Source organism: Artemia franciscana, chromosome 7 (genome assembly GCF_032884065.1).
Source record: "Artemia franciscana chromosome 7, ASM3288406v1, whole genome shotgun sequence".
NCBI classification, from domain to species: Eukaryota; Metazoa; Arthropoda; class Branchiopoda; order Anostraca; family Artemiidae; genus Artemia; species Artemia franciscana.
Window position 1 is genome coordinate 2,977,299 of NC_088869.1, and position 16,312 is coordinate 2,993,610.

General features: G+C 35.2%; 1 protein-coding gene across 1 annotated transcript in view; it reads right to left on the minus strand.

The window, feature by feature from the left end:
• Positions 1-16,041, minus strand: part of LOC136028737 (uncharacterized) — an 83,151-nt gene extending 67,110 nt beyond the window's left edge. The window contains exon 1 of the mRNA XM_065706608.1: positions 15,891-16,041. Coding sequence (XP_065562680.1) covers positions 15,891-16,002 — 112 coding nt within the window. The 5' untranslated portion in view covers positions 16,003-16,041. The remainder of the gene's footprint in view (positions 1-15,890) is intronic.
• Positions 16,042-16,312: the final 271 nt, after the last annotated feature.

Sequence of the window (16,312 nt, forward strand, 5' to 3'; positions counted from 1 at the left end):
ATAAGCCGTTCTGGATTTAATTTTCTCTTCCGGAAAAACAAAAGGCGACCGAACAACTCAATTTTATTGCCTGTTTTGTGTGGACTTTAAATACCAATTTGGCCCGTCAGTGAGGATTCATTTTCCAAAAAAAATTATATCAAACTCTCTTAAGAAAAAGCAAAGCGCAAAAATAATGAAGAAAGCAAAAAAACAATAATATGATTCTATTATACTTCTGATTTCTTATTGAGTTAGCTACATTCGAAATTTACAGGACCAGCCTTTCCATGAAAACCTTAAATGTTAACTACAGGGAACTAGTATAACTTATAACTCTTGCCCTGAGGGCCGTGGGGGGGAGAGTATCATCCCCAACGTCATAATTACTGGACCTTTCAAACATTCTAAAGAAAATGGCTATCTCAAAATTTTGATTGGATGTGTTTGGGAAAGTGATGGGTAAGGGGGGGGAGGTGTTATTTGCCTCCAATAACTTTCAAACATTAAAAAAGTCACTATACCTTTCAACTTCCAATCCAATGAACCTACCTCTGAGGTTTGTGAGGACCCTTTCAATAAAAACCTTATATACCCCCGAGGCATAAATAGCAACCCCTGCCCTGAGGACTTTGAGGGGGGGGGGTCAATCTTCTAAGACACAAATACTGGAACTTTCAACTACGCTGAACAAGTTGGGTATATCAAAAGTTGGATTGGATATATTTGGGGAAATTATAGGGGTGGGGTAGGGTAGCTGCCCTTCGATCACTTTGGCTCTTAAAAAGGGCACTAGAATTTCTGATTACTAATCCAATGAGCCCTCTCCGAGGTTTTTACGACCGCTCTTTCTATAAAAATCTTATATGCCTCCAGGACATAACTTACAACACTTGCCCTAGGGCTGTAGAGGGTTGTCACACTGAAAGACATACTTCCAGACCTTACTACGCTGAACAAGATGTTTACCTCAGAATTTTGATTGGGTACGTTTAAGGAAAGGTGTGGGGGCTGGTTACCCTGCAATCAATTACGACTATTAAAAGACCACTAACCCTTTCAATTTGCAATCGAGGAGCCCCTATCGAAGCTTCTACGACAACTACTTCCATACAAGGTACCCTGGTCTAAAAAGGAAAAAAACAAGTAAATAAATAATACATTGTGCCCACATCGTTTTTTCCTTAGGCAGCGCTATTACGGTGCCTATGATGCAACATTGTTTAGTAATTAACAAACAATGTAACTACTGAACTAAAAGCTCTGTAAATGACGGTTCTATGTCGGAAAGCAATGTAATGACGGTTCTATGAAGGTCTTATGTACGAATTAAATAAAAAAACAAAATTTTTTAAATGAAAGTAAGGAGCGACATTAAAACTTAAAACGAACAGAAATTACTCCGTATATGAAAGGGGCTTTTCCTTCTCAAGGCCCCGCTCTTTAAGCTAAAGTTTGACTCTTTCTCATAACTCTACATTTAAAAACAGTAAAAAAAACTTTAGCGTAAAGAGCGGGGCGTTGAGAAGGAAAAGCCCCTTTCATATACGGAGTAATTTCTGTTCGTTTTAAGTTTTAATGTCGCTCCTTACTTTCATTTAAAAAATTTTGTTTTTTTATTTAATTTCTGAACGTTTTTGAATCAATGCATGTTTTGATTTTGGCTCTCCGCAATGGAATAATTAAAACGAAATTTGTATATTTTTTTTTTTGGCTAAATGGCTTTCTCATAATTTTGATCGAATGATTTTGAGAAAAAAAGAGCGGGGGAGGAAGCCTAGTTGCCCTCCGATTTTCAGTTAATTAAAAAGGTAACTAGAACTTTTAATTTTTTACGAATCTTTTTATAAGTAAAAAATATACGTAACTTATAAATTAGCTTACGTAAAGAACTTTTGTATTCTTATGTTTTTATTGCATATATGAGGGGGTTCGCCCCCTCGTCAGTACCTCGTTCTTTACTCTAAAGCTTAAATTTTGTCCCGATTCATTAAGAATGACCCCTGAATCACAAAAGCCGCAGAATAAATAGTTGAAATTAAAAAAAAAATACTTTAGCGTAAAGAGCGAGGTATTAGGAGGAGGTGAGCCCCTCACATGGGTAATAATTTCTGTTCGTTTTAAGTTTTAATACTGATGTTTACTTCCAGCTGAAAAAAACTTTTTCATTGTTTTTTTTTTTAAGTAATGCTAGTAAATCCTGCGCTCCCTTCATGGACATTTTCTTCCCCCATCACAAATTCCTCGATGGAAAGTTCCCCCAGCATATCCCCCTCTTCTCAACTCCTGCCTCCAACCAAAAAATCCTCCCGAAAACGCCCGTACACTTCCCAATAACCATTACTATATGTAAGCACTGGTCAAAGTTTTGAACTTGTAACCCCTCGCACGGGGACTGTGAGGGAGTAAGTCGTCCCCAAAGACATAGTTATAAGGTTTTTGACTACGCTGAATAAAATGGCTATCTCAGAATTTTGATCCGCTGACTTTGGGAAAATAATTAGCGTGGGAGGGGGCCTAGGTACCCTCCGATTTTTTTGGTCACTTAAAAAGGGCACTAGAACTTTTCATTTCCGTTAGAATGAGCCCTCTCTCAACATTCTAGGACAACTGGGTCGATACGATCACCCCTGGAAAAAAAAACAAAAAAAAACAAAAAAACAAAAAAAAACAAATAAACACGCATCCGTGATCTACCTTCTGGCAAAAAATATAAAATTCCACATTTTTGTAGATAGGAGCTTGAAACTTCTGCAGTAGGGTTCTCTGATACGCTGAATCTGATGGTGTGATTTTCGTTAAGATTCTATGACTTTTAAGGGGTGTTCCCCCTATTTTCTGAAATAACGCAAATTTTCTCAGGCTCGTAACTTTTGACGGGTAAGACTAAACTGGGTATGACTATGGGTAAGACTAAATTCCATTTTTTAGACTTTTGGTTACTATTGAGCCGGGTCGCTCCTTACTACAGTTCGTTACCACGAACTGTTTGATAGGCGTGCAGTAATTTCAAATCAAATGGACACAATGGATTATGTTGGACATAATGTATTATTATGGCCGGCAAAGGGCCCTTTGTGGTGGAAGCTTGGGCCCCCTGGAAAATCTGGGGTGGGCATTTGGGGTGGGCAAATGCCCACCCCTGACCCCCCCCCCTAAATGGCGCCTCTGCTATAGCTACCCTCTTTTCTATTTATTAAATAAAAAAAAACAAGTTTTTTAAATGAAAGTAAGGAGCAACATTAAAATTTAAAACAAACAGAAATTACTCCGTATATGAAAGGGGCTTTTCCTCCTCAACGCCCCGCTCTTTACGCTAAAGTTTCTTACTGTTTTAAAAAGTAGAGTTAAGTCAAACTTTAGCGTAAAGATCGGGGCGTTGAGGAGGAAAAGTTTTCACATACGGAGTAATTTCTGTTTGTTTTAAGTTTTAATGTTGCTCCTTACTTTCATCTAAAAAAGCTTGTTTTTTTATTTAATTTAAAAAAAAAACGAAGCTTTCTACGGTTTTTCTTGTGGTTGTTGCAAAATTAGGAAGGTTACAAGCCATGCGCAAAGTTTTACCAGTGATACCACCTAGAACCGTGAAAGGAAAATAGTGCAAAACAGTTTGATAAAATTTCACCCGTAGAAATTAAAAAAAAATGCTGGAACCTTACTTTGCAGTACCAAGGACATCACAATGAAATTTGTTTTTACCCCCTGGCTCGGTATTTGGTTTGTTAATTCCAAAATACGAGGCTTTCTACGGTTTTCCTTGTGGTTGTTGCAAAATTAGGAAGGTTATAAGCCATGCGCAAAGCTCTAACAGAAATGCCACGCAGAACCGTGAAAAGAAAATAAGCGGAAACTAGTTCGGTAAACTTGATAACGCTTTTCACCTGTAAAAATTAAAATAATTTGCTGAAACCTTCAAATAATGTTTTAAGGGAAATATATCTTAACACAATTGGCATTTTTTTTACACTTAGAGGTGTTTGTCCTGGTTATGTTGTATAGGATAGTTTAATTGTTTATAATATATCAAAAGGTGATTAACGCAACTGGGTGGTGTTACAAGAAGAGGTTTTTATGAGATTTAAATATTTCGCGTCTTGGAGTTTGTTTTCTTTTTGGTGCCCGAAGCAAAACAATGACTTTAGTATTTACAGTATATACATGACAGAAATTAATTACTGAAATTTATGCTTTTGGAATAAGAAGAAAATAAGAATAAGAAAATACATGATTGAAGTTGAAACAATAAAGGTATAGATTTTACAAAATAGAATAATGGTCTTTTCAAAAAGATAACCTTGTAAATAAGTAAATAACTTAATTAATATAGTATAATAACTTAAATTCTTTAACCTTGGATAATTTTCATAATAAAAATATTAATGCACAACTTAGATTTTTATCTATTCAATGATATATACATTTGTTTCCATCCTCTATTTAGTAGCAAGATGTAACAGTATACTTTTCCATAATTTTACTCTTTCAGTCACTTTTTAACCCTTTTTACTGCCAACTAATGGTAGTGTTTGTCTTTTGCTACAGCAATTTGGAAAGCTACCCTTTCTAGAGCTCTGTGACAATACGTCTTTTGCTCATTTTCTGCCGGTTATTCACACACGTTCCATATTTTCAAACTGGGCACCCCCTTTAAAACTGCATATCTGCATATGGAGATTTTTTTTTTCCTTTAAATTGAGTTCCCGGATTTTCTTAATATGTTAAGACATAAGCAGTTGTTCGAGTTTTCACTTAAACAATTAAATAAATAAGAATGCAATTTTTTTCTGTTCTTGGCACTTTAAGCTTAGTATGTTTTTTACAGGATAAATCCGTTTATTCGAGTTTTTATGGGGATTTCAGTTCAAAAGTTAAATACTGGGCTGATGCGAAGTCATGTTTGAGTTCAAACTTTCAAGTTTAATTCAAAATTATGGTTTATTTACAAGTTATTGGAATAGTGGATGGGAGATTTTCTTTTGAGAGTGCTTACGTGGGAGGTTCTTTCAGTAGAAAAGTTTTGGTGGGAGAATTTTCCATAGCAGGGAAGTTGGATTTCCCAGCAACAATTACAAAACTATCAGAAATTAAATAATAATACATGTTTTTTCAACTGAAAGTAAGGAGCAACATTAAAACTTAAAACGAATAGAATTATTACGTAAAGGGTTTTCCCTTCCTTAGTACCTCACTCTTTGCACTAAAGTGTTTTTAAACTTTCTCTTAAATTCTAGAAGATGCTCAGCTATATGAAAACCTACAGGACAAAATGAAGTAATTAATGAGCAAAGCAAGACTCTTTGAATGAAGAAACTTTTAAAAATAATATCCTAATACCCTGGGAGTGGTCAAGTGGATATGTTCGCTCCTTCCAATTCCAAGATGCGAGTTTCAATCCCAGTCACTGCCAGGGAATGGTAGTATTGTATATTGTATATAATTTTTTCCATAAATTTCAAATATTTTGAATTTGAAATATTTATTAATGTAATGGTAGGAGAGCACAATCTTTGCTTTTAAAGAAGGCATTCAAGGGTTTTATGTTAGGGGAGCAAGTTTTAGCCTTTAATGAAGGTCAGGGATTTTTTCAAACGGAGAAATTTAGAAGTATTTTTAGCGCGTTTCAATATTGAAAACATCGAATTCCAAAAGCATCGAACACCATAAGTACTTACCATGTTATGCTTTTAGAATTCGATGTTTTCAATATTCGCTTTACGAAGGCCCAAAGAATTTTAGGCCCTACAATCGTATAGGTTGAAAATCTTTGTATGTAGGATTTCTAAAAGGTGCTATACGCCCACCATTTGTCTAAATATATCCATATAACCTCTTTTTTTGAATATGCTAATAGTATGATATGGGAAATTTAAACCTGGAGCCGTGCTCACTACCCAGTGCCGAAGTTTTTGCACTTTCTTAGTGTTTTGACTAAAATATCTTTCTTAAAATATTTATCTGATGATATTTAGATCTACAGGGGTAGCCCAAGGTCCCTGCGCCTCTTCAGTCTGCTTTGGTCCGTACAAAGGGCCCTAGAACCCTTGATGTTAGATTGAATGATTCTTTGGTCAAACAATGAAATCGATCATAAATTACTCCAAAACTGAAAAAAAACTGTGTTTAAAAATAATTTATAATTAAAATTTATAATTATAATAATTAAAAAGCAATGTAGCTGTTATGATAAATCTCGTTCGATCAAATTCCATCGAATTCGTTCAAATCCAATCAAATTCGATCAAATTCGAATCATCAAACGATCCAATTGTCAAATGGAATCACACGATTTCGATTTAGATGCTTTCCTTCGAAAAACATTTTTCTTTGGCTAGACCAACCATGGAGACCTCATCGCTCGAAAAATCTAAAATATGATTACTTCATATTTGTTCATACAGGTAAATTATATCTGCGTGATAAACTTCCCGAAGTACGATCCTTTGAGCCCATTCCTTCTTACACACCATCTCTCACCAGCCATGGAGACCTCACGCTAAAGTTTTTTGGCGCTTTAAAAAAAGTTACTTATTGGTCTAATTAAACGGCCCTTGTATTTCAGGATTCACTTTTAAAGGATTGGAACAAAATTAATTTTAGCGTAAAAAGCGGGGTGTTGAGGGGGGGCGAACCCCCTCATATACGTAATAATTTCTGTTCGTTTTAAGTTTTAATGTTGCTCTTTACTTTCAGCTTAAAAACTTGTCTTTTTTTATTTAATTGATGATTATTTTGAAATAACGCCATGATATCCAAGGAAGAGTCCCCCTCCCCACCGAAACATCCTCTAGACAATTCTATCCTAGCGATAACTTACCCCAGACAATTGCCCTTAACATCTCCGCGCGTAAAATTGAATCAGTAAAGAGAAATCAAGACATATAAAAAAATTTCGTATGCTTATTCTGGCAAATTCCCCCAGCATAAAATTTCCCCAGTAAATTTCAACCTCCCCCCTTAAACTCTTTCTCCCCGCCCGAAAAAGGTATGGATATTTCCAAATAACAAGTGCTCTACTTAAACAATAGGCAAATTTTGTAACATCAAAACCTTTCCCCAGGGGCTGTGGGAGGTCATGTTATCTCCAAAGACATAGTTATTGGGTCTTTCAACTGTGATGAACACCATAGCTATCTTAAAATTTTAATCGGATGATTTCGGGAAAAAAGTGGCATATGAGGGGGCCTAGTTGCCCTCCAATTTTCTTAGTCACTTAAAAATGGGCACTTTTCGTTTCAGTTAGAGTGAGCCCTTTCCCGAAGAGCTAAGCCCACCGGGTCGATTCGACACCCTCCCCCCCTGGAAAAAAATAAATAAATACGCATCCGTGATCTTTCTTCGAGCAAAAAATACGAAATTTCACATTTTTAAAGTTAGCAGCTTGAACCTCCACAATAGGGTTCTTTGCTACACTGAATCTGATGGTGTGATTTTCATTAAAATTATAGAACTTCTAGGGGGTCTGTCCTCCTTTTTTCAAAAATTAGACAAAGTTTCTCAGGCTCGTAGCTTTTGATGGGTAAGACTAAATTAAATGAAACTTATATATTTTCAATCAGCGTAATAAGCCAATTCTTCTGATACATCTATTAGTATCAAAATCCCATTGTTTAGTGTTTCAAGTACTATTGAGCCAGGTCGCTCCTTTCTTACAGTTCGTTACCACGAACTGTTCGATGTTACTGGCACTTGTCGGCTATTGGAAACCCATACAAGAATTGAGCTTAGGTTGTCTCACAAAACCGATTTCATATCTACAAAAATAAGTGACGGATGATATAAGGCATTGGATTTAGACAGAATGTACTATAATTTTTTGATCGGGGCTATGTATTTTCACATTAGGGGTTGGGGTGGGGGTGATGTTTCTATGATTTTGTTGCTAAAATATTATTTTATAATCATATTTTGTTATTTTTCATTAGTATTAACCTATAACTTCACTTCTAAGAGCCGTTCTTGCCGAGTGGATTGGTGCGCTGGATTTAGGACCCTTTGTCTGAGAGGGCGAAGGTTCGAATCCTAGTATACCCAATTATTTGGTTTGAAACCTCTAAATGGGCACCTAGAGAAATATGGGGAAGGTTAAAAGGAAGGGTGTGCGAAGGCACAGGATGGTAGGCCCCAGACCCCCACTGCCCTTCCTGGCTATAGGGCCAAGAAACGGAAATCAACACCGCCGGTAGGTACTGTAAAGTGCAATGCTGTATTCTTTACCTTATCACCTTTTAACTTCACTTCTTGGGTGTGTTTCCAATAACCGACAAGTACAATGTTATAATTTACATCTTAAAGAGGAAGAGGATTTATTAGACCTTGAAGAGTTCATGCGAACCACAAAAGCTGTTCAACAGACCAGTACAAAGATGTGAAAGGGCCCTTATTGTAGTTAATACAGCTGTTATTATTATTAGTTGTATTACTAGTTGTAATATAAACTCAAATTTATTATTAGTACTTTTATTACTTTATTTTATTAATTATTAGTACTTTACAAATTTATTAAATTTATTTTTTATTATTATTTAAATTGATTTTTATATTAGTTGTATTGTCTGATTACTATTAGTATTATTATTATTATTAGTTATTTTTATTATGCAGTCCATGCATAAGAAACAAAATATTTTAAAATTTTATGATGAAAAGCGATACTTAAAAATCTTATTTTTATTAGGCGGTTTCTGTTGACAACATTTTCATCCTAACCAAGAAGACAATTTACTAAACATAAGATAGTTCCTGCCGACAATAATGCCTCTTCTTTCTTATCAGTCCGAAGAAGGGAAAGAGCCTTTTTTGGGGGTTCATATACCTCCCTGCATAAGAAGAAGAAAAATAATATTTTTGTATTTTCTAATCAAAAGGCACGCTGATCACATCTTGATAAAATTATTGTTTTATTAGGCTTATTTCATACAAAGAAAATTGCATGCTAAAGAAGATGATTTACTAAGCCATTTAACATAATAGCTGTTCGATAGACCAGTCCAAAGGGGTGAAGGGATACTTAATGTGCTTCATATACCTCACTGCATAAGAAAAAAAAGAATATTCTTATATTTTTTATCATAAGTCTCGCTGAGAAAATCTTGTTAAAATTCTTGTTTTTATTAGGCAGATTTACGGTAAAATAATTACGGACTTGTACCAGCTCCAATTACATAAAATTTACATATCTTTCCTGGCAACCAAGAAAGACGAAAACAGATGGAAAACGGAGTTATTTATTCCAAAAGGTGTTTTTAAAATTTATACATTATGACAACTGTCTTTAGGGGAGGAAAATGGCAAACCGAACTAGACTAAAATTTTTAAACGATCACTTTAGCAACATAGGGAATGAAAGAAAACAAATATCAAACAGTTTGTGGTAACGAACTGTAGTAAGGAGCGACCCGACTTAATAGTAACCGAAACTCTAAAAATGGAATTTTGATGCCAATAGTTACCATCACAAAAGGTCATACAATCCCCCTAAAGGTCATACAATCTTGACGAAAATCACACCATCACATTCAGCGAATCAGAGAACCTTATTGTAGAAGTTTACAGCTCCTATCTACAAAAATGTGGAATTTCGCATTTTTTGCCAGAAGACAAATCACGGATGCGTGTTTATTTTTTTTTTTTTTTTTTTTTATTTTTTTTTTTTTTTTTTTTTTTTTTCCAGGGTGATCGTATCGACGCAATGGTCCTAGAATGTCTCGAGAGGGCTCATTTTAACGGATATTAAAAGTTCTAGAGTCCTTTTTAAGTGACACAAAAAATTGGAGGGCACCCAGGCCCCCTCCCACATTCATTTTTTCCCCAAAGTCACCGGATCAAAATTCTGAGATAGTCATTTTATTCCTCATAGTCGAAAAACCAAATAACTATGTCTTTGAGGACGACTTACTCCCCCACAGTCCCCGTTGGAGCGGCTGCAACTTACAAACTTCGACTTGTGTTTACATACAGTAATGGTTCCTGGGAAGTGTACAGACGTTTTCAGGGGGATTTTTTGGGTTTAGGGGAGAGAGTTGGAGGGGGGTGTGGTAGGATATTTCCACGGATGAGCTTCTCATGGGGGAACATAATTTCTATGGAGGAGGCGCAGGATTTTCTAGTATTATTTGAAAAAACAATGAAAAAATAAATATGAAAAGTTTTTTCTATTGAAAGTAAGGAGCAGCATTAAAACTTGAAACGAACAGAAGTTATTACGTATTTTAGGGGTTTACCTCTTCGTAATGCCTCACTCTTTACGCTAAAGTATTTTATAATTTCAACTATTTAGTCTACGGTCTTTGTGATTCAGAGGTCATTCTTAAGGAGTTGGGACAAAATTTAAGCTTTAGTGTAAAGAGCGAGGTATCGACGAGGGGTGAACCCCCTCATATACGCAAGAAAAAGATACGAATATAGAAGTTCGCTACGTAAGTTAATTCGCAAGTTGCGTTTATTTTTTACTAATGAAAACGTTCGTAAAAAATTATAAGTTCTAGTTGCCTTTTTAAATAACCGAAATACTGGAGGGCAACTAGGCCTCCTCCCTCTCTCCTTTTTTCTCAAAATCTTTCGATTAAAACTATGAGAAAGCCATTTAGCCAAAAAGAATTAATATGCAAAATTCGTTTTAATGTCTAACTATATCTATGTCTATGTCTATGTCCTATGTCTAGGTTCTATGTCTTTTGCCAGAAGGCAGATCACGGGTGCGTGTTTATTTGTTTGTTGTTTTTTTCCCCAGGGGTGATCGTGTCGACCCACTGGTCCTAGAATCTTGCGAGAGGGCTCATTCCAACGAAAATAAAGAGTTCTAGTGCCCTTTCTAATTGACCAAAAAAATTGGAGGGCACCTAGGCCCCCTCCCACACTAATTATTTTCCTAAGGTCACCGGATCAAAATTATGAGATAGCCAAATTATTCAGCGTAGTCAAAAATCCTTATAACAATGTCTTTGGGGACGACTTACTCCTCCACAGTCCCCGTGGGAGGGGCTACTAGTTACAAACTTTGACCAGTGCTTACATATAATAATGGTTATTTGGAAGTGTACAAATGTTTTCAGGGGGATTTTTAGGTTGGTGGGGGGGGGGTTGGTGAGAAGAGGGAGATATGTTGGGGGGAACTTTCCTTGGAGGAATTTTTCATGTACGAAAAAAAAATTTCTTGAAGGGAGCGCAGGATTTTCTAGTATTATTTAAAAAAACAATGAAAAAATAAATATGAAAAAGTTTTTTTTCAACTGAAAGTAAGGAGAAGCATTAAAACTTAAAACGAACAGAAATTATGACGCATATGATGGGCTCACCTCCTCCCAATACCTCACTCTTTACGCTAAAGTATTTTTAGTAATTTCAACTATTTATTCTACGGCTTTTGTGATTCAGGGGCCATTCTTAAGAAATTGGGACAAAATTTAAGCTTTAGCGTAAAGAGCGAGGTACTGACGACGGGGTGAATCCCCTCATATACGTAATAAAAATATGAGAATACAGAAGTTCTTTACGTAAGCTATTTTGTAAGTTACGTATATCTTTTACTAATAAAAACATTCGTAAAAAATTTAAAGTTCTAGTTGCCTTTTTAAGTAACAAAAAAACGGAGGGCAACTAGGCCTCCTCCCCCGCTCCTTTTTTCTCAAAATCATTAGATTAAAACTATGAGAAAGCCATTTGGCCAAAAAAAATAAACATGCAAAATTCGTTTTAATTATTCCTATGCGGAGAGCCAAAATCAAAACATGCATTGATTCAAAAAGGTTCAGAAATTAAATAAAAAAAAACAAGTTTTTTTAACGGAAAGTAAGGAGCGAGACTAAAACTCAAAACGAACAGAAATTACTTCGTACATGAAAGGGGCTGCTTCCTCATCAACGCCCCACTCTTTACGTTAAAGTTTTTTACTGTTTTAAAAAGAAAAGTTAAGAGACAGAGTCAAACTTAAAGTAAAGAGCGGGGCGTTGATGAGGAAGCAGCCCCTTTCATATACGAAGTAATTTCTGTTCGTTTTGAGTTTTAATGTCGCTCCTTACTTTTCGTTAAAAAAATTGTTTTTTTTTTTATTTAATTCCATCCTAAACCACATCTGAATCTCATTGAGTTTATTTTTTATTCAACTAGCAATTATTGAGTCATATCTGTTTTCTTGGGATATATTTTTTGCGAAGAGTAGGATTACAACACAATTAACTTAAAACATGCGAAGTACCGGGGGACTGAGCTTCACTTGGTGAAAAGAAGAACATGTTTTTTAATCTCTTTGAATCAGAGACAACAACTTTAGTTTCTTTTTTTTATTCAGAAGAAACCTTGTGGATATTTTCAAAGAGAGACAAAAATTTTAATTTCATTTTATTTTATTCAGAAAAACTTTTTGGATATTTATATTGACAATTTATTTTTATACAATTAACAATCAAGTTAAATTATATTGTGCTTTTTAAAATACTTGAACGATATTTGTGACGTCATTCCTTCGAAAAAAATCCCAAAGTTAGGGCTCTGAACGATTTTTCCCAATGTGACGACCTATCTACATTATTTTTATCACACCGGAAAATCACACTTTTCAAATTTATAAAAAACAATTCTAGTGACGTTTCCGCGGAAAATTTACGAATAAATAAATGAATAAACATATATACTATCAATGTTTGTCTAATAAGAAAAGATGCATACAACCCAAAATAAAATGAAGTTTGACACTCATGCATTGAAAAGGTAAGGTGATGGAAGTATGCCACGTGCTGCCAAACAGGTTGTGCTCCTGGACAAGAACTTACGAAGGGGAGGCGCTTAGATACCTGGGTTTCTTAATATCTTCCATTTTTTTCAAATTCTAGCCTTTTCTTGTTCAAATTACAAATTCGTTTTTTTATTCTTGCCCCCAAAAAATTCGTGTAGACGTGCCTGCTTCGAGATATTCACCGTGGCAGAGTGAGCAATCCCTTGTAAAAAGCCAATGTTGGGACACTTGTAATAAGGTAAAAATATTCATCACCAATTAATGCCGGATTAATGCTGAAGCAAAGAAATATGTTCTTTGTTTGGGGGGAGGGGCTGGCAAGTATTAGGGGGCATAAGAGTAATAAACTTTTGGAAATTCTACTATTTATATATAATTTCGATAACCATAACTTTTCGAGTTTGTGTTTAGGCTGGATACTAGTAAACATTTGGTTTTATTTGAGTGCGATTTTTTTCAAGAGTAGGATTACCTAAACTGTAAGCTCAAATTATGAGAATGTGAAACCAGAAAAAAAACTTTGTTATTAGCGTACACTTCGAAGCTGAGGCGAGATTAGCCAAAACCAGACAGAGAAGGGAGTGAGCTAAAAGATTTTACTAAATGACTGTCAATGCCTTGATGATTATTTTTAATTGAAGTTTGCTGCAATTTTAAAAGGGAGCTGAATTCTAAGAGGGAGAGAGCTAAAAGGTTTTTCTGAATGACTAGTAATGTTTAACGACTTAATGATTACTTTAATTAAGTTTTGCTCCAATTTTAAGAGGAATTTTAAGAGGAATTTCTTAAATTTTAAGAAGGAGGTAGCTAAAAGATTTTACTGAATGACTGTCAATACCTTGATGATTATTTTTAATTGAAGTTTGCTGCAATTTTAAAAGGGAGCTGAATTTTACGAGGGAGAAAGCTAAAAGGTTTTTCTGAATGACTAGTAATGTTTAACGACTTAATGATTACTTTAATTAAGTTTTGCTCCAATTTTAAGAGGAATTTCTTAAATTTTAAGAAGGAGGTAGCTAAAAGATTTTACTGAATGACTGGCAATGCTTACAGACTTCCTTACGAGGGAGCTAAATTTTAAGAGGGAGGGAACTAAGAGATTTTATTGAGTGACTGACAAATTTTGACGACTTGACGATTATTCTTAATTGAATTTTGGTCATATTTTTTAGCCAGTAAGATATGTGTGACAACTCTTATTGTTATCTTCGGCTGATTCGCTATGTTTACCAGCCGAGATGGGTGTTTCGAGAGCTTTTTTTTTCACTACAGGCATCTTAATCAGTTAATTATATTATCTCATTTATTTTATTCTAATTTTTTATTTAGTTTAATAATAGGGTCGACACGATTACTATTTCTTCGCCAAAAAAGGTAATTGTCGAGATAAGGAGAAAAATTGAAATAATCCCTAAACAAATTCTGAAAACTATCTTAAAAGAATCATGCATACTTACTCATCTCATTTCTAACCGTTCATTGTAACACTTAACCCCCCTCCCCCGGTGAATTAATTTGAAAACCACTTTGTATGCTTCCATTGTATTTTACAATAGCGAACAGTAAACACTAAAATTTTACAAAGGGAAGAAAAGAGGAACGTTGTTTTATAGCTTATCAGTTGTATCCAGTTCAACCCAATTTTAGCAGTTCAATCCATTGTTGAAGGCCTATCTTAACTTAGACAACCGAAAAATATCGTTCATCTTTGTTCGAGTTTGCTTTTTTCGGATTTCTTGTTTATAAAAGCCAATTCTCTTGACTTGAACAGATTTTCAGTAATATTAAAAAAAGAAGAATATTAAAACCTAAAACGAGTAGAAATTATTACTTATACGAGGGGGATTGGCCCCTTAACAAAATAACACCTCGCTATTTACGCTAAAGTTTTTCGACATTTTGCTAAAAAGTTACTTATTGTTCTAATTAAATAACCCTTGTTTTTCAGGAGTCGTTTTTAAAGAATTGGAAAAAATTTAAACTTTAGCCTAAAGAACGAGGTGTTGAAGAGGGGGCAATCCACCTCGTTAACGCAATAATTTCTGTTCGTCTTAAGTTTTAATATTGCTCCTTACTTTCAGTTGAAAAACTTGTCTTCTTATTCCATTTCTAATCATTTTTCAAATAACGCCAGGAAATCTGGATCCACCTCCACGGAAAAATCCCCTTCCCACGAAAATATCCTCTAGACAATTCGATCCTGGTGAAAATTTACCCCAGACAATTACCCTTAACAGTTCCATGCGTAAAATTGATTCAGTAAAGAGAAAGCAAGACATATAAAGAAATTTCGTATAGGACTTCTGGCAAATTTCCGCAGTATACAATTTTCCCCCCAGATAATTCACCCTAAAATCCAGAAAGTTCACCCCCCAGATAATTCCCTCTCCATGTAAAATTCTCCCCACGCAAAGTCCCCCCGGCAAAAAATTTGTCCTGCCTTTCCCACCCAAAATAGGTATGCATACTTTTCAAAATACTAATACTATACAAACACTATACGTAAACAATGGGCAAATTTTATAACTTAAAAACCTTTCCTCAGGGGCTTTGAAAGGTCATGTTAACATAGTTATTAGGCCTTTCCACTATGTTGAACAAAACGGCAATCTCAGAATTTTGATCGGATGATTTTAGGAAAAAATGTGGCTTGGAAGAGGGTCTAGTTGCCCTTAGCCCTCTGGGATTTCGCATTCCTCGTCTAGTCGTGATTGCTATAATTAAAAAAATACACCCATAAGAAAGTTAAAGCAGACTTGTCTCTTAAAGACCCTAGCCCTTAAAGATCCTCGGTGGCTATTTACGTTATCCTAGCCCCCTTGAGGCTCAGGGATTTTGCATCTCCCCTCTAGTTATGATCGTTATAATAAAAAAAAAATACTCACATAAGAAATATAAAGCACACTATAGTCTTAAAGCCCCTAGCCCTTAAAGATCCTTGGGGACTTCTTGCGTTATCTTGGCCCCTTTGAGGCTCAGGGATTTTGCATCCCCCTTTTGTCAGAACCGTTACAAGAAAAATGTACACACATAAAAAAGGCAAAGCGCACCTTCCTGTTACAAACCCTAGCCTCTATTGTGGGCTATTTTATTGTCCCACCCTTTTGAGCTCAGGAATTTTGCACCACCCCCCGTATGGCCAAGGCAAAAATAAGCGAACAAAAAGTTAAAGGAGACTTACCTCTTACAAACCCAGCAACTGCACACCAAACTACCCAAATAATCATTCTTTCTCTTTCATTTTCTGAAAAAACACTAACCTCATGCACGCTAAATTCCAACATTTTACTCATCTTGGAGTACTCGATTCAATTAAAAAGTGAAATAAATTCTCATTGGTGGATTTACGCACTCCTCTGACGCCTGAGCGGTATGCTGCAATTCCTCGATGTAAACAATAACAAAACTGTAAAATCTGAAATGGCTGAGAAAAATAAAATAATTAAGCAGCTATGTATGCGGCGAAACAGGAGCTACGTAGCCATGAAAGATATCTAATTTGTAAGCTTTAACAAGCTCATTGCAATTGATTTTTTTTTTTTTTTTTTTTTTTTTGGCGTTCAATAGCCGGTTCAAATTATTGAATTGTGTTCAAAAGCGCCT